The 26,817-nt window shown below is 38.5% G+C and overlaps 1 protein-coding gene across 2 annotated transcripts in view; it reads right to left on the bottom strand.

Moving 5' to 3' along the window:
* The window catches only part of inpp4b (inositol polyphosphate-4-phosphatase type II B), a 139,092-nt gene that overhangs the window by 54,639 nt on the left and 57,636 nt on the right, over positions 1 to 26,817 (bottom strand). For both annotated transcript variants that reach the window (XM_053332658.1, XM_053332650.1), the window contains 3 exons: positions 11,320 to 11,431; positions 6,878 to 6,947; positions 3,107 to 3,254 (listed from right to left, as the gene is read on the bottom strand). In XM_053332658.1, coding sequence (XP_053188633.1) covers positions 3,107 to 3,254; positions 6,878 to 6,947; positions 11,320 to 11,431 — 330 coding nt within the window. The remainder of the gene's footprint in view (positions 1 to 3,106; positions 3,255 to 6,877; positions 6,948 to 11,319; positions 11,432 to 26,817) is intronic.

Below are 26,817 nucleotides of genomic sequence, written 5' to 3'. Positions count from 1 at the left end.
AGAGGTACATCGATAAAAAGAGATAATAAAGAGATATTATCACAATGCACAGAAAGAAAAGCATGGGGAGAAGGAGCAGGGGAGGGATGGATATCATTACTAAGACTTTTAAAAAGAAATCTACAAAATAACAATTGAGATTTAATATACAGACATCTAGTGCTTGACAGTTTAGTCTAATTTCAACTAAAATCCTAAATCAAGTAAAAGGATGTGTTAAACAGATGACTGGGATTACAGGATACATTTGCCAAAGTGCAGAGACCTGTCATGTGGGCACCTTTATTTCATGGTACGTTATAGTGCCTGTTCAATTTAATCACAGAGGGCTTTGTGTGTAGGGTCAATAAAACCTGCGTGAGAGGACTGAAAAGCAAATCCTTCTTACACAATACACGCAGCTCATTCTGAAAAATAGCTGCATCCAACAAGCGCAGTCCTTAAAAGTAATCCTGAACGTATAGAACAATTGAAAATAGTGAAGGCGGATGTCAAAATGTCACCTTTGTGGTCTTGACACACAATCACAGCACTTGTTTATTAACCGGCGCAGAAGGGGAGCATGATTTTTTTTTTTCCCATTAATGAGAAACAAGACAGCTCTTAATGAATGGGGTTTAATCGACACCCACACACACTGACACTTTGCTACACATGCATTAATTATCTTTACACAAACACACACACGAATGAGGAATCGCAAGCATCTTCACTGGAGGAACTATGAAAAATCCTCCACCTCTGTGTTCGCTGAATGAGATTATGAACATGGCTGTAGACATCAAAGCAAACAGACAGAAGGAAGAAACATCTAAGTTTATCATAGAGTAGTAAAGCAAACTAAGCCACCCACCATCCACTGCTACACTCACAACTTTGCAGCACTAACTGAATCATTAAAAACACCAAGCTAGCGTGGCTGGCTGACAGAATCGGCTAAATGAAGAGGCACCGTGGAGAAAGACAACATTTAAAGAGGATTATAGAAGAGGTGCTTAAGCGACCAAGCTGGAGATATGGTACGCATGCCTGTTAATAAACAAACATTGTATATGGTAGTCATGGTTTGGAGCCTGCTGTGTGCTCATGCGCTGTATTTTACAGATAAGACATTTAATAAATATTCTATAATTGTCTTCTAAATTTAGCTGTGATTTGAATGATCAGTTTGCAGAGAAGATCATCTTCTATCTAAACAGAGAGGAGGTTTAGAGATACTGAGAGGACATGTGGGGAACCATGGATTGGGAATGTGAGCGGATTTCAGTGAGTTCATTTGTGTGTCAGGTAAACTGATAACGAAGCTTGTCTTGTCATCAGTCATTAATGGCACTGCATTTCTTTTCTGTCGGGGCTTTTCCATTATACAGTTCTAGCACTACTCGGCTCGACTCGTTTTTTTTTGCTTTTCCATTAGCGATAGTACCTGGTACCTTTTTAGTACCTGCTCTGGCTAGGTTCAAAGCGAGCCGATACTAAATGTGACGTCAACAGACTGCCGGCCACTAATTGGCCAGAGAGTGTTATCACTGGAAGAGTCATGAGCGCGACGTCCCACACAAGAATAAAAAACCTTAATTTCTAAATACCGGCAACAAAAGTTACAGCAAGTTTCACGCGAGTTACCGGTCGAGGCAGATGGCCGCCCACTCCGAGTCTGGTTCTGCCTGAGGTTTCTTCCTGTTAAAAGGGAGTTTTTTCTTGCCACTGTTGCTCATGTGGGAATGTTGGGTCTCTTTAAAGTTAAAACCTGAAGAGTTCGGTTTAGAACCTGCTCTCTGTGTAAAGTGCCTTGAGATAACTCTGTTGTGATTTGGCGCTATACAAATAAAGATGGATTGATTGATTGAGTTAGTTACAGCAAGTTTCACGCAAGTTAACATGGCTTCTATGCTAACACTGAGCAGCAAGTACACCATCACCTCGATGTCCTCCAGTGTTTGTTTTTGTCGTGTATTAAACAACGTCTTGGCAGTTTCGCTCAGCCTTGCTATGATGACTCCGCCCATGTTGAGGAGGTACCTGGTACCAAACCGAGTCGAGTTGGGCCGAGTAGTGCTAGAACTGTATAATGGAAAAGCGCCATACAGTATGTGTAAGTGTATGGTGGAGGCTGTGATTGCAGCTGTGTGCATCTTTCCACGTATGAATGTGTCCTTGAACTATGTGCAATCCTCGAGTGCACATGGTGATTACAAATCAAACTGTCCTCCTGCTATTAAGTTCATAAAAAAAAAAATCTGATTGCATCTTTATTTTTCATGCCTGTTTCTTGTATTGAAGCGAGCATAAAGAATTCATCTAAGGCTGTGTGTGTGTGTGTGTGTGTGTGTGTGTGTGTGTGTGTGTGTGTGTGTGTGTGTGTGTGTGTGTGTGTGTGTGTGTGTGTGAATGTGTATGGATGTGTTTGTGTGTTATGTATGAGAAGGGGTTGCCAGGGACAACAGGCCAGTTGAGGAATGATCTGTCTTGACAAACACTGGTCGAGCCTGAGGGAAGGAACTCTTTGATCTACTTACGGGTGCACACTCAGAGACTGGTGAAACATCACCTCTCTCTGTCCTTGTCTTATAACCTGCCCTCATTTTCACATAGCATTAACTGGACTGAAAGTGTAGTTATTTTCATTTTTATTAGTCATATAAAATTTTAAATATGTTTTCAAACTCATTTATTCCTAACAAAATATGTCTTTACAATAAAGTTTTAGTCTGATTCAGCACTGGTAGGAAGATGTTCCAGGCGCTTTCTTCAACAATTCATGAGAGGATTGGGAGAGTTTATGTGTATGAGTGTGTGTGAAAGAGACAATGTTTGTCGTCCCTGGATGCACGGGCATGAAAGCCTCTTTTGAAGTGTTAAGCAGACCTGAATATTTCACACCTCTCCAAATATAGGCGGAACTCTTAAACAATCATTTACATTGGTGAACCAGGTTGGTAAAGGCTGTCTAGAAGCTGCACACACCTACTGTACACATAATTAGGTAACACCTGGATTGAGTTTTACTTTGAACTGATATGATTAGCTGCACAAACAGGAAATGGGCTCTCTGATGCAATAAGAAAGTTTGTAGGATCAACAGTATGTTCCCAGAGTGGCTTACCTCCTCATGTCCTCCTGAATGTAAAGTGAAAGTAGCTGTTTGGGGATGCTAAAGGACAAAGTACACTCCTCCATTTGCTCCCGCACAAGCATCCACTTGCTGTCCGCTGTTTGAAATCTGTACACTTTGCATACTGGGTTCTTGAACACTGAAAAAAGGAAAAGAAGAAAGATATATTGAACCAAACTGACACAGCAGTGAATGCAAAAGATATTTCTCACTTTTTAAGATTTCACAAATGCAGAACAGAGGATCTAAACTAACTTTGACAGCTGGTAACCTCAAGGACGCCACAGAAAGAAACTCTTAAAAAATCACATGAGGTATGAAGCACAAATTAAATTCTATAATCAATAACTGTGTCTGCCATAGATAAGGCATTTCTCATCTTCCAAGGAGGCCTTCTCTCTCTTTCTACTTCAGTGGCAGCACAGTGGAGAGGAATACGGACTGAAATACAGAGACCTTGTCCTGTTGATCTTTGCCTTATTATTTCCTCCATTTCCATTTTAATTGCTTGTTTATTGTACAACAGTGGGGCAGGCACAGTTGAATCATTTTTTAACTTTGCTTGCTAACCCCACCACCCATCTCTCCCATTAAAACTGATTCAAATTCAGCTGCATCTTCTTCATTTTTGCAGAGTAGCTAATAGCAGCAATTGAAGGCTGGAAATGAAAAACAGCTCTAATGCTCTTATCTGCATGCTGGCAGCAGAGGGCAAGAAAGCTGTGTGCCTTGGACGGTGTTTACTACTCCTTTTTGTTTCCAGTGCTGCAGTTAAGAAGGAAAGTCACTCAATGAGTCGGAGCTGAGGCCCCCGCGGATGAAATGTTGAAAATCTCACTCTAGGCAGTCAAACATGCATGACGCCACTAAAATGTTTTTACTTGAATTCAAAAGTGGGCGCCCCATGCTTTTTTCACTATATTCCTAGTGTAAGTACAGATCACACTCCCTCTACCAAACACTTAATACTGTACTATAACCCCATTTGGCCTCAGATCGTCCTTGTTTCAATGTCATCTGTCTAAGTGTTCAAGTCATTAATCTGCACGGTGCTACGTCATTTATCCTCCAGTGTTGAAGTTCAGTTATGCCCTTCAATGCAAGACAGTGCAGTACAGTGTGAGTTCATGTAGTAAGATGATATTCCTATGTATTCCTGTGTAAGATGTAATGTCATGGAGTGTGCTGGCTGGTTGGTTTGACAGCTGTGACAACTGTATTTGAATCATTGGGACAAATATTGAATCAACAATCAATGATTCATTGAAAACTATTGTTGTCCAAGAACAATTAAAAACATGAAAGAGCCACACTGTTATTCTGGGTGACAGGTTCCTTCATTACCGTGAACATGACAACTCTATTTTGAGCAAATCCCATATACACTGTGTTGGTGCTGTAAATAGTCATTAGCAGAGCAAATGTGTACTGTATTAATCTGCAGCTGAAAATGGTACACATACAGCATTTGCTTAAGTTTGGGTAATGTACTACAGTGCCCTATTGTTTTATGAAAGCCTTATAAACACTATATATTTTTGAGAAGTTTTTCAAACTCTTCAACAGGGTACAGGGTAAGGACATTATACTGTTTTTAGAGATGGATTAATAGATTGTTGGTGTGGCCATTTCAAAGGCTCTATTGACAGTAAGAAAAATAAAGAATAATTCCAGCCTTTTATTTTAAATGTGAAATCAATGCACTGGCTCAGATTCATATAGACAAAGTAGCCGCCATATAAGCTTGATGAGCACCTTAGAAATGGAGCAACATCAGGTATCAGAGAAGCTTTTGAATGTTTTAAATCATAATTAGCAGATATGAGATCAAATGTTTTATTATAAACCCAGAAATGTACATTTTTGTAACAATAGAGATCTTGTGAAGGACAATAACTGTGAGAAATAGGAAATAAAGAGATGTATTGTTTTTTTTTTCTATGATGCTTTAGAGGATGAAGAAATTAATGATGATTAAGGTCAAGAACAGCCTTAAATTACCCCAGAAAGGATTCATAATTGCATCTAAATGAAATGGGATATTCAGACATTGTTGGCATGGGGATTAGTGTGAGTGAAATGGATGACAAAAATAAATGGGGAGCGAGGGACACATGGAGAGAGGGGAGTGAAGGCATAACTTTAATCGGAAGAGAGACTGTTGCTGATTTCCACCGCCGTCAGAGAAGCGGATTAACCCCTGAACTCCCCCCTGCCACCACACTAATCTGACCACCAATCAGACGCCTTGGTTTCTCTCCCCGACACCTCTTAAGAAAATGACTGCCCAAGACGTGCTGTGCGTGGGCTCCCCTATCTCCCTGCTCTCTCCATGCTCATTTTGAGAGGTAATAAAAGTGGAAGACTAAATTGCATTGCTCAATCTGGTGGGGTCTGCAGGGAGGGTATTGTTTTGACAGGCTGCAGATGTGCACCTGCAAACATGACTGCAGTTCACTAATAGAAACATTAAGCGACAATAGCCGTGTTTCCACCAACATATTTTTATGGACATTTTTAAGTATTGCACTAGAAAAGGAAATTGCGAAATGAAAGAAAATGTTCTCAATTCAAGAGTTTTTACTGTTGCCTGAGGTGGTTTTAACCTTCTTCAAAAAAGAGTTAATGCAATAAATCGGAGATGGAAACACCTTTGCTAAATAAGTTCTGATGTGATGAACATTTAAATCACACGACTAGTTGTTTCATGCATGAAACATTCAATATTAGTCAATATTAGTTAACATGAAAGACCAAATACAACATGTCCAATAGAAACAAAATCCTTTTCTCATGTAGATGCTCGATTGGTTCAATCTCTTCTTCCTCTACTCTGTTTATTACAGCACTGCGTATTGTAGCTCATACTGCCAACTTCTAATGAAACTGCACTTTGCGTAGTCTATTTTATGCGCTCCAAACTAATTTTAAACAACATTTAAAAAGTTTGCTTAAAATTCACTTGACATTAAACGCAAACATGGCTTATGTCACCATGACAACATGGGCTCTGGGGGAGATAGGGCGGAGGTGGGAATCTGGATAAAAGACAAAATGGATGTGGAAAAATTTATGCATGGGATGAAAAAAGGAAACTAGTTTCCTGTGTCTCCGCTGAACAAGGGCTATGAAGTTCCAACACAGCAGGATACATGACCTTTTCACGTCAGTCCCTTTCTCTGTTGACATGTCTTTCATTTTCGCTCTATGACTCTCTTTCTCTATCAGAGAGAGAGCTAGCTATCTGTGTTGTGACTAAATTAGTCTCACATAGCTAGAAAGGCATTTTTTGCATATCTTCAACTAGTCTACTGATAACCAAGGTTTACCTCATTGTCAGATACCTCAGACTATTGTCTCTTCCAGAGAGACTTAAAAACAATAAAAATATAAATTATGTGATCAAATTGGATACCTCAAATGTCTCAAATCTAGTTAATGGAAAGACTATTCAAGGGCAGATCAATGTTAATTAAATGCATATCAACATTAGTGGATTTCTGGATAAAGAAAGCTGTTACAGCATGTTAACTAGCACTATGTTGCATTAATATTGAGAATCATTTCATACATCCCTTTGAGGCCATTAAAGACTGAGTTTTTGCCATTTTATCCTACAAAAATCACTTATTTATTTTAAGTGGACAAAGAAACAAAACATGAAAATGTAAAAAGAAAGGAAAATTGTTTTTGGTTTTTTAGATTGCCATGTTATTCAGCCATGAATGGTGAAATTACAGGTATACGGGGTGCGAATCATACCTGGCCCTGTCAGTGGGTTATTTTCTCTGTCAATGCAGGCGTGGGACGCAGACTCACAAACCAAGGGACACTGGAAAGGAAAAGGACAGAAGGAGAAAAACAGAGAGAGAAGGTTCACATTACTGATGTGGACATTGTTTTTTGAGACAACAACAATGTTGGTACTTATCTGAAAACCAGGGTGGCTTTCATCATTGCAAGCCAAAACCAAATTTTACTTTGTCAATCAGAGGCAACATATCATTAGTGCCAAGCTTGCAATCAGCAAAGTATTGTGTTAACATTAAAGCTAGTCATAGCTACAGGTATTCAGCCACTACATGAAAAAACCCTTAGGATTACATTAGTACACTTCGAATTTCAGGATAATTAAGTAATTGTGTTGCTCATCAAAAAAATGTTTTCATTACCTTTAGTCTTACATGCGTTTAATTTTGGTTTCATCATAACTCTAATAATATCATTTGTTAACAGATACAAATAGTACATACAGTTTATATACACATTATAAATGCTACATCCAAAGGTAATGCCTATATGGAATCACGCAGCGCACACAGCTGCTGTTGCACTGCTCTCTTAGTTCAAATGTTGAAGCGTGTTGTATCTCTGCCTTCACTGCAATCAGTGATGTCACAGCAGGTGACAGCTGAAGGAAAACACCTGCTGTGACTTCACTGATTGGGTCATGGGCTGGTAATTAATTACTTCCACTGCCATTTCAGTCTTTTCAACTAAGCACATTGTGGTTTCCTCCTCTGATGGTACATTTCAAATTGCTATGTAATGACATACAGTGTACTGCTTTTACAGAATAACCACAGGTTAGCAAAACAAATGAGATAATAAAATAAGCAAGAGCAATAATGTTCGTATGCTCTCTGTGTGTACTCCTGATGTACCTCGGGTTATTCAAAATAGATGAGAAACCACAGTTTTAATCTTTCAATTAGAAAGTGTTACTGGGCAACAGACCCATTATTTCTTTTGTAGTTAATTCATTTTTTCTGCCATGCAGGGAAAATTTTGGGATAAAAGAAAAAAGACCCCTGGATACTCATACTGTAATGCTGTATTTTTGTTTTAAGGGATTTTACAAAAGGACCGTTTCCCAAAACCATTTTCCTTTGTTTTGTTTTTTCAACAGTACACACTTATAAGGACTAAGGAATCACAGTTGACAGTTTTCTGAGCCCCACCTAAGCACTTGAAATTCTTCATAATTTTTGAAACAATGGGTTCTTGATTACAGACAGATGTAAACAAAAGCAAGATTCTAATTTCAGGCCTTAAATGTGCACTTGACGACTACATAAATGATATTGTTCTAAAAGACTGAGCCTCTAGCTGCAGTCAAAATCCTTAACATGAACCACAACATAAAAACATGGAGAAAAGGCATAATTCTTGTACTGCAGTATAGACCTAGTCAAGTACAGTAAGATAAGGAAAACCAAAGACCAGCCTGTTATTTCATTTTACTACATAGTACCATATGTGCCATTTTATAGTTTTGATGTCCTCACCCTTGAATGAATAGGTGTGTCCAAACTTTTGATTAATTCTGTGTATACATCTTTAAGCAGTATTGTTCACTTTGAAAAAAAAAGAAAATTAGAATGATGACTTACCAAATATAACAGTATTTCCAAATATAGCTTAGTCAGGTAATATGCTCCTTTGCCTCTCAAGTAACACTCTAACCCTTTCATACACAGAACTCACTTCAGCCATGTTTTTAAGTTGTTCGTCTCACGTGCATCTGACAGAACTGATTTCCTAAAATATTTTACGCTTTAGTTTGATCCACTTTACACATGTTACTACAGTGATTACGTATTGTACTCTAAGCACTGCCAAACATGGGTAACCTACGCTAAATACTGTGCCTGAACGCATCATTTGTAGACACAGATTGTGAACTGAAGCTGTTGCTGCTCTGCTAACATGCTGCTTGTCATTGTCAAGGTAGTAAAATAGTAAGCCACACATGCTAATGATGGGAGCTTATATTGAAGCAGTGAGATGAGGGCAACACTGTTTAATATTTTCTTTACACTTTTGCTGTGTGTTTGGTTTTGGAAAGTGAACATCCCTTCAACTTGTGGAGAAATTCAAAGCATGGCAGGCCTGCTGTGCTAGTTACAGTTGCCAAGTCATGACTGGACAATTGCTGACTGGGGTAAAGGTTTAGTGGATGGTCAATAAACACAATTCTTGGGGGTGTACTAGTTTGATGTGCTCTGTTCATGCGTATGTAGCATATTGTAGGTGCTGCTAAATGTAAAAATTAATTTAACAAATAGTGTAAAACCATACCCTTCTTTTCTATCCATATACAGTACTACACATTAAACACTACTATATCCATGAAAACGCAATGATGCCACTGTTTAAATAAGAAAATCTTTAATACATCTTGATGCATTAAGTCTGGGACTCTTCATCAAAGCAATATTGACAACTAACAGTCTTCCTTGCTTGGTCTGTGTCAGCTCTGCCCTGTTTGATGAACCATTTAACACAGCTAGACAGCCAAACCTGTCCCCCGAAAAGGACTTTAATGACTGCTAGGAACAATCCATCACCTCACTTAGCTCACAAACTGATCCTGAATAAGGCAGACACCTAATTCTCACACACACAAACCCCAAAATAAAATGTGTCCATTGAATACAATGGACAGAAAAATCAAGTAAGGTCTGTGATAATGCAAGTATTAACAATGAGCCTGAGGACCACAGCTGTGGAAAGAGCCCCATTGTAATTGTCAGCAGCAGACAGCATGTGTCCGATGGCTCTTTGATGACTGAAATATGTAAAGAGATCAGATCAAAGGTGACCAGAGTCCCTTTCTTGTTTCAGTGGACTGTTTTTCTGGGGTCAGTGGGATATTCATGAGCAGCAGCCAGCCACCCAAGCAATGACAGCTAACTATCAAACAAATGCCTCTAACTCCTCTACAGACGCATAAATACACACACATGTAGTATATTCAGGCAGTAAGACACGCACACAACGAAGGTAAACTGAACAACTTCCCTGCAAGTGAGTCTTGAGTCTCAAGTGAGCCTTCCCTAATGTTTATCATGTTCCTTCCCTCTTTCCTCCCCCTTAACTCCTGCAACAAAAACAACACACGCACACACACACACACACACACACACACACACACAGGAGGAAATGTGCTGTGACAACACACACATGTTTTTTATATCCTTGAGAGGACACTCATTGACGTACTTCATTCCCTAGACCCTCATCCTAACCTTAACCATCACAACTAGAAGCCTAAACCAAATCCTAACCCTAATCCGAACATAAACCCAATTTTAACCTTAATTTCAAAACCAAGTCTTAACCCCTCAAATTGCCAGCCAGCCAAAATGCCCTAACAACACAGAAATGTCCTCGTAACGCTGGTTTTTGACTGAAATAGGTTTCTCTCAAAGATAGAAAGACATGCGCACACACACAACACACACACACACACAAACACAGGGCAACACATTCATCAAGGCGACATGGGCAGATTGTCAGTGACACTCTGGAGCCTAGCAGGGAACCTCCGTGCACCAGCGACAGGGGTGGGCAGTACCGAAAGTCAGTCAGCCATGCAGAAGCCCTTGGTCAATTATATAACACAGTGATTCATACACACACAAATACACACTTACAGCAGCAAGTCAACAGCAGGAAAGGACTACAAGCCTCCATGTTGCCTTGCAGACTTGTGTTGTGTGGTGAAAGATCAGAAACATTATTAAAGCTCCTTATTTACTGTTTAATACTGGACTATGGCGCTACAGCACATTCAGCTGACACATTTTAAAACAAGTCTGGCTCCAGTAGGAATGTACAGAAAATTAAGTGAACTTAAAGTACATACAACTTCATTTCTGGTGAGGTGGCACCCCATTCGGATGACACAATCTTCAGTTTACTGTCAAACTCTGAAGGAAAATACTCTTCCTTCCTCTTTCTCTCTCCTGATTGTGTGAGTCACTTCAGCCGAGGTAAGCGGTATGTTTTGTATGAGATTAGAGCTGAGAGGAGGGGGAGGGGGGGGGGGGGATGGCAGTGGTGTTGAGAAAGCCACATCCGGGAAATATCTTCCACTTGGTCAGATGAAAGAAGGGTATAGGGCAAGCCGCACAATCCCACAGAAAACAGAGTCAAGTGCATATGTGTCAGAATGCTAATTTGGTCAGTCTCATGATAATCTTTCCTATATTTGACAGAGAGACAACACACATGTACTCACAGACATTAGACACAGACACACTAACACAGACACACATACTGTAAATCCCCATTAGGGTTTACTCAAATTTATTTAATCTCATTGGAGGACTTGAGCAGTGCCAGTCTAATCCTAGCATTAACACTAGGGATATAGAGCATGGAGACTTCTTCTCCGTCTAGTCGACAGGCTATTTTACCTTCTGTGATGGTATGTCGGTGGTGATGTGGTCTACTTCGACCTCCTCCATTTCCCCCATCTTCAGTCGACTCACCACCACTGTTCCTGCCGCGCACACACCATCAGATGACCTAAAGGGATACAAGAAAAGAGAAGAGCGTAACATAGAGTGTAAGCCTCTTCATTTAATCTGTTGCATAAAAAGTCTGTTCTGTTAAATGATCTTTTCCTCTGGCTACTACCCCTTCAAGAGCCTTCATCTCTACGTTGGGCCTCCAACTTGCCAAACCTAATAAGCTTATTTCCAGCCTTGAACAGGTTGTGAAATTATAAAGCTGTTCGACTACAAAGTGGAATCAGGACATAGACTCTTGCACTGCAGCAATTTCTTTTACTGACAGATTTTGCAAGAGTCTGCATGCAGGATAAAGCATAGCCCGCCCCAGTGGGAAGTTGATGGGGTTGAAGCAAGGAACATTTCGTGTAACTGCTCAAATGGCCGCCTAATAACCCAGGCTTTGTGTCCTGACAGACACTAAATTGATGCTAGAGTTTTCATATCAGGGAGCCCGACCAATCACTTTCCCAATCATGGAGCCATGATTAAGGGGCTGATAGAAAATCTATAGTATTGGCAGAAAGACAGACACTCTCAAATGAAGAAAAATAGTCCCTGGGCATCGCACAAGCAAGTCTGATCACCTTAACAGACCCATCCCTAATGTGCTCAGTTCCACTCCAGCTGGAGAAAATATTGGATATTGTGTGCCAGCCAATGGTCTGGGGAGACATGGGGGGAGTTGACACACCCCTGACTGAGGAGGAGAAAACACAAGAATGGTGATGGAAGCAGAAAGGATGCTTTCAAGGCTAATCTATCTTGGTTGGAGAAAATCTAATCACACCCAAGGGACATGAAGAAAGGGAAGGGAAGATCAAGAAGAAAGGGAAGAGAAGATGCTGAGGAACAGTATGGGAGATATGTGAGGGGATACAGAAGAGGACTGGGAGTCCAAGGAGGGAGATGGAGAGATGTGTCTCTGTGGTGGGACACTGGGAGCCTCAGTTAACGCTTAATGTCTTACAGCAGTCCCCAAGCAGAGAAAATAACATTGGTTGGTTTATAAATCTAATCATTGTCCCTTGCCAGACACCTGTCTCAGTGTTTACTCTTCTGCTCATCTTTCTGTTTCCCCTGTTTCTCATCATCTCTCCCTCCCTCTCTGCAACAGAGGACTGAAGCACGAAAACAGAAAGTCACCCTGACTTTGAACAAACAACATGTACTGACGGTGGCCCGCACATAATCAAGGAGATGGAGATTAACATGCATCGCATTCAGTGATAGTCCTCCCAAGGCAAACCTTCGGGGTTACAGTTGCCCTCTACTCTTTGGATTACTCAATTCACTAATGAAACCCTTCATTTAAACAGACAGAGCATACTTTGTTAGAATTACTTTAAGTTAATTGATTCATGAAAGATATATTGTGAGGTTAGGGTTAGGGCTCAGTGTAAACTCAACACCTGGTCAAATACAATCTTTAAACATTATAGTCTGTGAGGGAAAGAACTCTGCAGACCATTCCAGGTGGCAGAAATTATGTGATTTAGCGCTGCCTCTGCTTTGCTGGTTTCCTGTAATACAGTATTTTTTTCAAATTTCAACCGTACAAAGGGGCAGAGATGTTAACTTCCTGACAGTGACAGACCTTTTTTTTTCTTTTTTGCAAGCTGCAGTGTTGAAGCATGCACACTTACTGACCTCAATTTAACTTCGAGAGTTCTGACGAGTACTGTGGATGAGTGGATGAGAAAGAAGCCCCTCTCCCACTATTCTCCCTCATTCTCTCTCCTTTCAACCCTCTCCTCTCATCTGTTAGAACTTGCTAGGAAACAAATTTGACGATTGTTCTTTGCCTGCAAGCCCATCTTTTTAAAAATCTAATTGGCCCAGGATCTCTTTTATGACAACACTTAATCAGACAGCTTTGTTAAAGTGACAAAAATAATGTGTTTAAAATGTCTGCTGCGGGTTTGGCACAACTCAAAAAATAATTAGTCATTAGCCAAGTGCCTTACATTTAACAGTTATTTTCTTTTGAAAGCCTCTCTTGCAATTTATAAACACATTCCAATGTCGGAACATATTCTATAATTTGTTTCAAGTAACAACTCTGTATCCTAACAGTCTAAGAGGCTTTTGATGCATGAGCCATATGCATCCACAGTGCAATATAGCAGCTGCTAATCCCCCCAACAAAACAATAACTACAGTTATTTCAGAGATACAGTAGGTAAGTAGGTATAGTGGGTAATTTGTACAATTGAAATATACTGCATGTCCCTCTATTGTAAATCAATTACATATTCTTTTCATTCTGGATTAGAGAAAAGTCAGTTACTGTATGTAAAATAAAATAAATCTCATGCTGTAATAAGAGCAATGCTACAATATGTGTAATCAAGCCTGTATATATACTCCTGTTGTCCACTCACTCTTAGCCAGATCATCATTGACAATTGCTTCGTGCTAGACCTTCCAGCACTTATTTACGGACTGTCTTCCTGGTTTCGACCCTGCTTGCCTTGGACCTCCTCTCCTGGTGTCTACCCCGGTGAACACACCAGCCTTCTGTCCCTGACCTCGAATAATGTCTGTTCCTGTTTGCCTGTGGCTTTGTGGCATCCTCCGGCTTCGATCCTGTTAGGAGAGCCCAGAGACTCCTGCCTGGTCATACACCTCAACTCCGTGAGTGCTACTGGCATGATCTTACCTGCTGCCTTTTGTGTCATCAGTGACCCCAGAGCCCTGCCTGTTGCCCTACACATTCTGCCTATACCTGTTCAGTTACCTTGTGGACTGTATAATAAAGATAATTTAAAATTGCTAACTGGTTCTGTGCTGCAATTGGGTCCTGCCACTTCCTCCACTTGTTACAATATGTTTTGAAGTTGAACACAGTTATACACTGTGGTAAAAAGACAGTAGACAGTGGTAAAGGTGGTCAAGCAAATTCCCTTTTCCTACTAGCTTTTGAACCAAAAGAAAGAAGGATTTACAGAGTGACACTGAGCAAAGGACAATTAAACTAAATTTTCAAAGGTCTGAATTTAACAGCCGTGAGTGTGGAAAGTTCATCAAAAAACTTCAAAGCAGAAATACTTCTGTGGCTGTCAGGCGCTTTTCTGTGTGGGAAGCCTTACAGAGGAAAACACCTGACAGCCACAGAAATGAAGCAAAACACTATTGGCTTCTCCCCTCACAAGGGCTTTAGCTTTAACTGTAGGAAACTAAAAATAAACAGCAGGACCAGGGAAAACTAGTTTGCTTTTTGGCTATGGATTTTTCCCACAGAGGATTTGATATAAGAGTCCTTCAGTACACTTTAAAGCTGCATATTGTCTGTGAAATGGAAGTGGTCAGAAAACAATGATTGCCAGATTCCTACGCTGACAACAAGAGCGTTAAAGCCTTAAAGTCTAGCAGTGGAAGTGTAGATGGGATTCTTGACCTATATAAAGCTGGACGGGTGAGCTAAATATAGCACTTGCTAGTTTTCACTGAGGACAGATGTTAGGACACAGGACTATATTAATGGGGAATGCCAGCTTCAGACGTGATACTGCCAGGCTTGATTTTCATTTGTGATGAATGGCATTACCGTGTGTGACTCAGCAGTAATTGTACATTTTGAAACTGAAGGATTGACTCCATCAATAAGACTACACTGCAGGCATTGTTCATTGAGCTGGCCAGAATCACCAGGGAACCCTATACTGAGCACACACACTCTAGCTTGTCTGAATCACTTGAAGTATGTATACTCCCAAAGAAAAAATGCCCTGGTTTCTTATTCCTCTTGATGAAAGAGAGTTCCACAAAAAAATGTATATTTAGTCTGAATCTAAAATTCATGCAAAACAGTTCAGAGTATCTTGTATGAAAGTTTTTAAACCATCTGTACTGAAATTATGTAAATTTCAGCAGCAGTGGCATTCTCATGACTTTTTATGTTTGAAGGGCAACAGGCAAACATCACATTCCCAATCAAAAAGGTGATTTAAACAGAATACAACAACTTCTACAACATGGAAATGTATGCAATGTTTGTCTGCTGTAATACATCTGTAATATGCAGAATAGGAGCCATGTCAGGGGCAAGATGCATACTTGCTCAAGATTTGTGGGTTTTAACGCATCCTATTTGTTCCAGTTCCATCACACACACTACTGTATTCTTGCATGACGAGAACTGTCTTCACACTACATTTACTTTTATGTTAGTGCATAACCAGTGTCAGAAACAGTCTGGGATAAGCCGTTTTCACAGAAGCAGCAAAGTGAAAAAAATATCCTGAAAGGATGCTATTCCCCCAAACAATCCGGGCTGGGTCTTAAAACTATGTGGTTGTTGAGTGTGTGCTGTGTGTATACATTTCATTTCAAGACAGCATTTCAAGACAGTAAATAGAAGTGAAATGTGAAAATATCTTGTTCCATATTAATACATGTAAATCTAGGTATATACCCTCAACACTATGAAACACATTGCATGTTTACACAATATTGGTTTACAGTATAATGATCCCATATTTTATATGTGTTAGCAGCTACTGCATGTCAAACTGTGAATAACTTCAGTGATGCAGTGTAGTTGTATGTGGACTTAATTCAACTTTAACTTATTTTTGTTATTTGTTATTTGAAACAGAAACGTCTCAAATATATCCATACATGTTCAAGCCCAAATTCGATCTGAAAAGTGATACTGGACAACACAAACAACCCATGAAACAACCTTAGCAACAATCTTAGCAGCATAGGCTACTGAAAGGATGGGTGTTTGTGGACATGCATAAATGAGGCCTCAGCTCTTGATGTTCACATCAGGTTTTGGAACTTTTATCATGTTTAACAGAGACATCATAACTGAATAAAAATAACAGAAAATCATAAAGACATAATGTCCCTTTTAAGATGTCAGAGTTTTAAAAATACTGAATAATAGAAATGGCATCCTGTTCTGTATAGCATATAATTGTCACCATAGGGCAAACAAACAACAACCACCAAACAAAAACACTTGAATTGATTTCAATAGAATTCAACTCCGCAAAACAACGGTGTCAAAAGCTGGGATGTGGTTAAGGTGAGAATAGTTCAGGAGACCGTTCTCATTTCCACTGCCTGCTGTGTTTACCACAGGCCTAAAGAAACCTATAAAGTCACTGCGGGTGGATGAACTTTATTTCACGCTGAGGCTCACGGCCACAAAATGTTAAAACGATCATCTGGCTGGTCTGGGTGGCTGGAAAAGAAGCATTATGTATAAAGCCTGCTGTAACAATTTTGGGAGTAATTCAAAAATAGTGAGTTGTGTGGGCTGCCACCTTATCAGCCATTGCAGCTACTGATGTTATCTAAAATTATCTCAGTTTTAATTTATCATAAAGAAACATATAATATGTTGTATGTCTCATCATATGAGGGCTGTCCGACAAGCCCTTATGGGTTTTATAGGCCCCCTCTGCACATTTACAGTTATTGTTTTCTGTATGTGTGACTTTTCTTTATGTGCAAATAAACAAACAAAAAAAGAAGAAAAAAACAGGTCCAAAACATTGAGTTAATTACATTTTTCTTTTGTATCACCGAGCATATCAGTATAATACTATGGGCACTATTAGACTTTGTATCCTGTCTAGTGGTTCTACAGATAATGGAGAAGAGATCTGTCTGCCAACTGTCGGTTACAGTTGCTACTGCACATGTGTAAGTGGAACAGAGTATGTGGAATATTCATAACACCCCCACATCAGGATTGACAAACCCAGCTTGGCTGTGTGTGCCAGCACGAATGAAAGAACACCCAAGCTGCATTCTTCATGCTCGACGTGAAACCAGAGGCCTTCAAATGAATGCACAACACGGTTAATATGTGTCAAGTAATGCTGTACAACTTGGGACAAAGCGAGCACTGAGTGACACTGATCACTTGTAGAAATGTAACATATTCCATTTCAAATGTTATATGTATAATTACAGTCTCACTCCTCGTCCACTAAACTCACATGTAAACATACATAGAATTCTTTATTTGTCTCCAATACTTTGAGCTACACACAACAATTGCCATTAGTGTCTATCGCTGTAGCACCGTGGAGAACAATTCAATGTAAAGCTCTATTGTATGTGTGTGTAATGTCACAGTCGAGATGAGAGTCATCAAAAGGTGCATGTGCTCTCATTCTCAGCTGTGTGCGTTTGATTGTTCGCATACATTTGTAAACATGGCTGAAATACATTTAGTGTGAAGTTATTAAAAAGCTAAGTGCAGACAATTGAAGGAGTGTGAATGGATACGATGGTTGAGTGGGAGAGGGCAGGTGGTGCAGCATACTGTATTCCTAGGTGATCGTGATGATGATAGCAATTATAATAATTATATATATATATATATATATATATATATATATATATTGACTCTTGATGAAATGTATAAGTAATAATAATAATAATAATAATAGTAATATAATAATAAACAAAATTGTTATTATTAATATTATTACTACCCTAAGTGCCAACAGATGGAAATACAAACGCAAACGGCATAATGTGACATAATGTAGAGGTGGAAGAACATGGTTTTGTTGATGTTATTTCTATGTGATACAAATGGTTTTGGGTGAGAGAGGATAGAGATATTGAGTGTTGTCAATGGTTGGATTGAGGTCACTTGCTCTATTCATAGTTGTTATAATGCCAATCAGAATAGTTGCAGTTTCTGAACAGTTGAGTTTTAAGACGTTGTAATTATTTTTCAAACAAACCGTAAAAAGAGTTTCCTTTCATATCTGTCAAACAAATGATTTTTGTCCTGTAATTGCTCTTGAAAAAAGAGCCAACCAATAGGATCTCTACTGCCACTGATTCTGACAAGTACTGTATGCATTTGTCTAATTGTTTCTATAAACTTGATGGAGACTAGGCATTGTTAAAGCAATAGTTTGACATTTTGGGAAAGTTTATTGGCTTTCTTGCAGAGATTTAGATGATCATAAAGACTACAAACAAGGGTAACATCCTGTTTCTGTCCAAATGTAACAAGATCAACGTTTAAGCACCTCTGAAACTCACTAATAAACACATTATATCTAACTCGTTTAATCTGCATAAAAACTGAAGGCGGTGATTTTATAGGGTTTATGTTCCAGACTTATTTTTGGTCAGGCACACTGTTGGAGTCATTGCATAAAAACTTCCAAACTGTATGCTTGCATGAGCTCACTTGCCTCTGGCTAGGGCTTCAATGAGCAGAAACATATGGGAGTCTTCTCATCTAAGCCCTGAAATCAAAGCACATTTCTCAAAAATGTTAGATTATTTCTTTTGCATCCTAAACCTTAGAGTCAATTATGGCCTCAAAAATGGTGTAAAACATCTACAACTTTGTTCCTGTCTCTCTACATTGTGCCGGTCATGGCACATTTGGATAAGTCATTTAACTCCCTAGAACTTAGTTGTTATTTGAAACAAATCACAATTTAATGCAATTGTAAGTGCTTAAATTGCATGCACAAAATGAAGGTAAAGAACAAGCAGCCTAATTGTATTTGTCTTCCTGCATTCAATTCCTGCAAACACTTGAAACATTAGGTGGTATTACTTTTTGTTTCTTGTGAAAAATATTTCCCAGCCTGATTTAACACAATAGATAAAGAGTATGCAGTGTCCTTAAGTGACATTGTAAACATGTGTTTTGCTTGATTGGCATTATAAGAAAAGAAAAAGAGGGGAGGGGGGTACATTTTCTTTTATGTTTTGTTGTGTGTAGCACAATTCAACCTTTAAGGAAGACAAAAAGCAAATTATTTTGTATCGATGACATTTAAAAAAAGAAAAAAAAGAAGCATCTAACAGTGATAATAGGTTTTGTTGTGTGGTTTTATCTTTTATCATTGACTAATAGTTGAACAACAACTACAACCTAATTTTTTTCCTCTGCCATGGAAATGATCATTTTATGGTACATAATGGCCTTGTGTCTTCATACTGCAGTTCACTTCATTTGTGAAAAGGAAAATACATTACAGACTCAGCTACATGTGTAGGTGAGGTAAATTTATATGAATAGTGTACAGTGCTTCACAATTGTCAGTGTTTAATTAAGAGTTTTCCTATGAACATTCTGACATAATGCACTTCTTCTCTCAATTAACATTATCTTGTTTTGGCTGCTTCTTTCAACCCCAGGCTGATTAGACAATGGTGAGTTATGACATAGTTCCGCAAGGAGCCAAGTACAACTTATAAGAAACGGCATTTTGTGACTTGATAAATACAGAACGGAAGTCATTTGATCAGCATGTCTATCACTTGTTATCTTGGTGACACAGTTAAAGGCATCAAAGCCAGGACATCTAAATTAGTCAGCACTGCAGTCAAGAACATACAAATGGCACACACACACACACACACACACACACACACACACACACACAACATAAGATAAAACAAAAAGGATAGAAACAGGGAGAGAGGAGCAGGAGAGCAATCCCATGCTCAATGTGGCATGAGATTGTTCCACATCATTACTAAACTGTTACCTGGAAAACTGCAATGGGATTGTGTCAGGGTGATCTATGTTAAGGTCCTAAGAGACCTAGTAGAAGCAAGCCATAAAGAATAGCAGGTTTCATTAACAACCCAGGGGAGGAAGCACTAACAAGCCTTTATCTGTGTCCATCCTGCTTACATTAGATGATTGAAGGGCATGTTTCATGCAACAATGTGTACATGTATGTGTGTGCATGAGAGACAAAGAGAAAGTGAGTGTGTGAGCTATACACCAAGGCAGGTGGAGTGTGAGAGCTACCGTTACTTGTGGTGATCGCAATGGCTTGTTGACATAGGCAGGTAGTAAATGATAGATGTTCAGTGCTCCATTGACTCTAACTGGTGAGGGAATTGAATGAGGACGTGGTAGGAAGGCCATGGATCTATAGAGAGTTTGAGTTGGTAATATAGCATGAATACACCTGCACTTCCACACTTTCCCTCAAACACACACACACACACACACACACACATACATTTAATATAGCTTCCCAAAATTGACGATGCTACATAAACAAAGTGCTACATAAATACATCTTTACTTACTTTACATATAGTATATTATCTATATACTGCCACCATGAGGTTCACATGTGATTAAGAAAACGACTCATCATGCGGGAAACAGGATGATTTCAAAACATTTCATCAGGTCAAATTTGAATGTATTTATTTATTTTGTACCAATATTATGGTTTATGACTATATATCTACAAAATTACACTTTGTGTTTACGGCTAATGAACAAATGTTGTTAACACATTTAACTAAAATGGTAAATATGGTAAACATTATATTTGCTTAAAAATCAGCATTTTAGCATTGTCATTGTGAGCATGTTAGCTCACATTAGCATTTAGCTCAAAGCACTGTTATGCTAAATTACAGCCTTGCAAAGCTGTTAGAGTGGCTGTAGTCTCTTTTTTTCTCCTTTTTTAAGTATTATTTTAGATTATATATTAATTACTTGATTTATATATTACTTGTTATGATTTAGATATCATGAAAGCTCAGACAAAGGTGGAACAAGTCTGTTGAGCCAGTTGGTTTTTAAAAATCAGGAAATAAAATGTTATAACACAGTGTAGATTTTAAAGTCTGTCATTAGACTTCTGACATAATGGGTGTCAAAAATGGCAAGCATATGGAACAATAAGTTATTGTGTCTAGAGAACATTTTTGTTACTTAGTTCTTTTGATGCTTTCTCCAGTTTTCCCTCATCACTCCATCTACTGTACCATTTAACTCAATTTTGGCTTGTTTTCTGTGTCTTTGGCAAATCCATGCCAAAGATAAATGAACAATGAAACTGTTATGAATAGATGTCCATCTGTTTTGTATAAAGGCACATGTGCTCATTTATGTTCTTGTTGGTTTTGCAGAGCTGTTTAGGAACCATCAAGTCTACAAAACTCCTTCTCTTACATTGCATAGTGTCTTTAATAGATGTATATAGGACACATCAGAGGCAGACGTTGCTGTCGATCTTGGGAGAAAATGTGTTCAAATAGGTGTTTTTGTGGAGAGGTAATGTGTTTCAAGATGCTAATTGTGTAGTATTTTACACAGAAGACATGGTGTTTTCAGGTGCATCATTATCTGTCAGTCCCAGTGCCTTGGCTAGTGAATTATTTATTTCCTGTAGTAAATGAGTATGGGTGAACTTTATGTTACAGTCTTTCGCAGAACCCTTTTGAGATCAACACAAATACGCAAAAAGACATGTACAGTATGGACATAACTCTTTTTGTGTTTACTGTCCTCCTTTCAGATGGACAAGAAAAAAGTCTGGATGTAGGTAAAAATAAGTCTGTTTATGGGATTTGTTTAAACTATAGGTTTTAATGGCCTTCAGGAATGTTCCAGCTTTACAGACTTACTGACATATGAATCACCAACAGTTATCTTTCCACAGTAACAATTTACATTTCTATAAAGCAATAAAGATAATTTCAAAGTGAAATAACGGCAAGACTGTAGATTTTTTTTCACAACACAATCTTAAGATGCAGCCTGAATGCCTTCAAAGATGAAATTTAATGAGGAAAATTGACATGGATGCGCCAATGAAAGGTTGACACCTGCTACTTCAAATGAATAATCAGAGATGCTTAATAGACTATGTTTGTGTAAGTGTGTCTCAGTGAATAAAAGTGCATGAAAAATGTTTGTGTGTGTATGCTGTAAAGCTTTCAGCCACTATTTGTGAAGACCTACTCAGGCAGTCAGTACAGTTGCTCAGAAAATGCCATTTTCTCGTGACAAAAATAATATATAGTGAAAGTGCTACATTTATAATAATAATGATAATTTTAAAAAAAAAGCACTAACCAGCACACGTACTATCCATACTAAGCATGATGCCAAATTGAGTATTCAGTGCATTCCAGCTACTCACTATGTGGATTTTGTGTACTTGAGAAATGACCAGATGAACACTAGATTAACAAGAAATTCTGAGCATGTGATGTAAGCTCACTGGACAGACTAAACTGACCCAAAATGTATTGACCTGTTAATGTCACTTTATTAAGTTTCCATATTTTTTCAGATGAGTTAGCCATTTAGATTCTCAATATGTAGTCTGTTTATCCAAATAATCCCTGTTTGGAAATTTGCTGCACTATTTTTGGAGATGTGAGGAGCAACGTGAGACCAACCATCAGTCATTGCTTGAGTATACTTCAGTGTGAACGTTCTGCTGGTAATGGCAGACTTAATTCATTCATTTAGTGGGCTACATGCTACTGATTGAGTATATATTAGGCAGTATGTTAGTATGACATTTTGAACGGAGCCTGAGTTTTATTTTTTTAGATAAATGCTAACATTAGTAGAATTAGTTTTAGGGATATTATATTATAAAATGAAGGGGAGATTTTAACCCGTAAAAAGAAATCATTCAATTCAATTCAATTATCAAATACCAGAATACTGAATGTCATAGTAATCCTTCAACTTATTACTCAGGATGAAAGTAGTCAAATTCATGTTTTCTAGATAACCTATATCAAGCAAGTCAATTTTATTTATAGTAAAAATCCCAAAACCGCCTCGAATGATATTACAATCTGTACAGTATATAACACTCTCTTTTCTCAGAATGTGAATGTGGGTAGTGCTTTTTATTAGACACTAGACAGCAGAGTGTGTCAAAGAAAGCAATGTTCCTCTCTGGAATTGATGAAGAAGAGGATTATCACCACTTCTTATTATTACCAGGATACTCAAGATGTAGATCCACTTTATGCCCTTTTATTTCATTTTACACAACATTTTTCCAGCCTAAAGTGCATTGTAGTCATGTGTAAAACTGCTATAAAAACAGTCTTTACAGGCATACACAAACATGTCAGGGAGAGAATTGAAACAAAATATATGCCGTGTGCAGGTGGAGACCTAACCGTCTCATAACACCCCACCGAGTCTCGGACTAACTCTCCCCAAGGGACCCAAAGTCACTTTCAAAAACAAGATAAGAAAGGTCAGTTGTTACTGCTATCAAAACTAGCCTTTCAAATCAGGTTACAGCAGGCAGCACATAGCTCCTTCTCCTTTCTGTGGTGAATGAAAGGGATTTACTGTAAGAGCTATGTTGATACAGGTCATTGGTATAGACAAGGGAGGTAGTTGGCATTCTACATGAGCTTCCTCTCAATGTGTTACAAAGACAAAGGGGTCGGGCTCTGCAAAATATTGTGTGTTTCACTCAAAAATATAACTTCAGGCTAACATGGAGTGATAAAAGAACTTTATACTAGGATGGGTGTATTCTATGATACAGCCACTGCAAACACACTGCAGAAATAATCCTAACTTTACAGTTTGAGTTATTTCTCCCTCTTACATTCCCTTTCAAGTAAAATATATAGTCTAGGTGTTTGTACATGAATAGGACACCATTTTCATAGTTGAGTATAGTATCACAAGCTCATGCAACAAGATAAATCTTTGACTTTGACCTGAAATGAAGGTATTCTCTGTGTGTGTTTGGACTTCAAAGAAACAGTCAGTGTTCTATACAAAAACATGAAGGCTATTAAGTAGCAGATTTGGCTATACATCTCCAAGCTACTGTGATGCGTGGGTGTGTGTATCCATGCATCCCAGTATCAGAAAGAACAAATTAACCCATTCAGTGACTGGACCTGAGTGACCATTTTCGTAAATGGAGTTGAGCAAAATAATAGAAATGCGTCCAAGCAGCATATCCCTGCAGTGTAGCCTAACACACAGTTTACTCCAAACAGTGTCAACATTATGAGTCAACATGAGCTCCTTGTTATGCTAATGGAAGAGACATGTCACAGTGGATATGCAGTATGCATGATTGGACAAACACGTATCTATTATGTGAGAGTTACTCTTGTTGGTTGAGATGCTTTGAACAGCAATGAACAAGTGACTATAAAGATTTCCCAAGGTTACTGGAATCAGACAACATAACAAACACAGCAGCAGAGTGAGAATTAACCTGTTCTTAGAGGGTACACAAGCATTTCAATCTGTTTCAACCTTGATGCAATTTATCATAAAATTACCATAAGAGTATGAAAAGAAGGTTGTGTTGAAATGTGTTTAAAGTCATACATGAACAGGCAAGATCTTATTTTAAAAATCTGCCATTTGTAAGACAGCACAAATTATAGTATCAGAATATCTATATATGTATCTATCTATGTATCTATCTATCTATCTATCTATCTATCTATCTATCTATCTATCTATCTATCTATCTATCTATCTATCTATCTATCTATCTATCTATCTATCTACCTACCTACCTACCTATCTATCAAACTGGCCCAGCACACCTATGTTACACCAACACAAGTGATTTTAATTGTTTTCTTCTCAGGACTGTACACGGGTGCTTTTCATTTTTCCAACTATGCTTCCTCCTGTTGTCACTCCTGCATCCTCCAGCACATGACCTGGAAATTGATTTTGGTCCACTATCATCAAGGCTATTTCAATCCCATGAGTGTGTCTTGAGACTACCTGTGGACATGGGACAAACAGCACTTAATGTGGCTTGAAGTGATATTTATTCATAAAATAAAAATATATTGTGTAGAATCTGAATCATGGATGAATGATTTTAATTTTTAATTGTCTACTTGTGTTATTTCCATCAGTCATATTTGGTGATGGTCTGGTGCCGCAATAGAGCTGCAGTATAATTGATACTGGAGCAGCAGTCATCAGGTGTCAGGTATTTTTCTTTTAAAATGTTAATTATCGCCCACATTTCAAAGTTTTCTTCTACTTATTTGACAGGTGAGATGAGTCTCCTTAAAATAATGCTGCAGTGAGTGAGCATGTCTCATTTGGTAAATAAAACTCCTCTGTCCTCACACCTCTCTCACATCCCCCCGTGGGACGAAATGAAATGAGAGAAAGAGACATGAGTGAGGGAAGTGAGGAGCTACATTAGCCAAACGGAAAGCACCAACAGACTTAGGTTTACCAACATCTCCTGTTCTAGCTTTGTTGCAACTGTTGAGATGTGAGAAATTATACAATGTTCATCCTTATGAGTCTGTCTGTCTGTCTGTCTGTCTGTCTGTCTGTCTGTCTGTCTGTCTATCTATCTATCTATCTATCTATCTATCTATCTATCTATCTATCTATCTATCTATCTATCTATCTATCTATCTATCTATAAACACACACACACGGAGAGAGAGAGAGAGAGAGAGAGAAATTGAGAGAAAAAGAGATAGAGAGAGTGTACATAATTAACCCCATAGAAAAAGAAAAAGTAAAAAAACAAATACAATTAAAGTGAAACATATATACAATTGCCAAATGAATTGACTGAAATATAAACGTTTACTACCAAACTGCCCATCAGGATATCATCTAGTGCACAATTACACACCACTGGGAGCAATTTGGGGTTCAGTGTCTTTCAGTATCCCAAGGACACTTCAACATGCAGACTGGAGGAGCCGAGTCCCCTGATTAGTGGACAACCTGCTCTACCTCTTGACCAAGTTTACCAAACTAGAGTATAATACAACATAATGTGACGAGTGATGATGTGTTTGTGTGAACCTGTGTATTGTACATATAGAGTGCAATTGTGTATTTCTGGTTGTAATTTCTGTAAATGTGCAATGTGCAATTTCAAACTAGCATACAGTACAGCTAGATTGTTCAATATAGCCTCTAATTAACTGAGTTAAGTAGGAAACATAATTATTACAAAACCTGTTATTTAGACTGGAGGGCATCCACCCAGAAATACAAACATTTATATATTTTAAGCCAATTTTATACCTACAAATGAACACTGCATTGCATTATTGAGGATGATATTAAACGGCAAGGGAGACAGGATATTATGCATGACCTCACCTTCTCTGGTGTACATATAGGAGTTGGAGCAAAAGGAAAGATTGCATTGTTCTCTGTTAAATCGACCCAGCAGGGTGCTTGAATGATGGAACACCACAATTTAATCTCAGAGCAAAAACAGAGGATGGCATAAAAATAAAAAAATACAAACAGAAACCTGTGAGACATGACTTTATACACCTACTCTAATTCTCTCTTCCTCTCTCCATTTTGTTCTAATTATCATCCTCTCATCACTTAGACAAGGACTTGGCATGAGCTATGCCCCTAGCATGCCTCAGCACCACGTCGGGACAGATTTATTAAATCTCTTTTCCATCTTTGGCTCCTAACACTACATCTCATTTTCCATTTCTTAGACCTGTATGTCTTATGTTGCAAAGAGATGAACTATAGGAAAAACCTGATGTATGATTGACTTGGACAAATAGATATCACCATAGCTCTATTACTTGTTTAATGTGGATGTAAGTTAACAGCTCCACATTATGCTTGGGGTTATCGCTGATGTTCCTGCTCTGTTTCTTGGATTA

This window comes from Scomber japonicus, chromosome 2 (assembly GCF_027409825.1).
Source record: "Scomber japonicus isolate fScoJap1 chromosome 2, fScoJap1.pri, whole genome shotgun sequence".
In the NCBI taxonomy this organism is placed as follows: Eukaryota; Metazoa; Chordata; class Actinopteri; order Scombriformes; family Scombridae; genus Scomber; species Scomber japonicus.
Note: the sequence above shows the minus strand (reverse complement) of the source record. Positions and strands in the feature narration are given on the sequence as shown.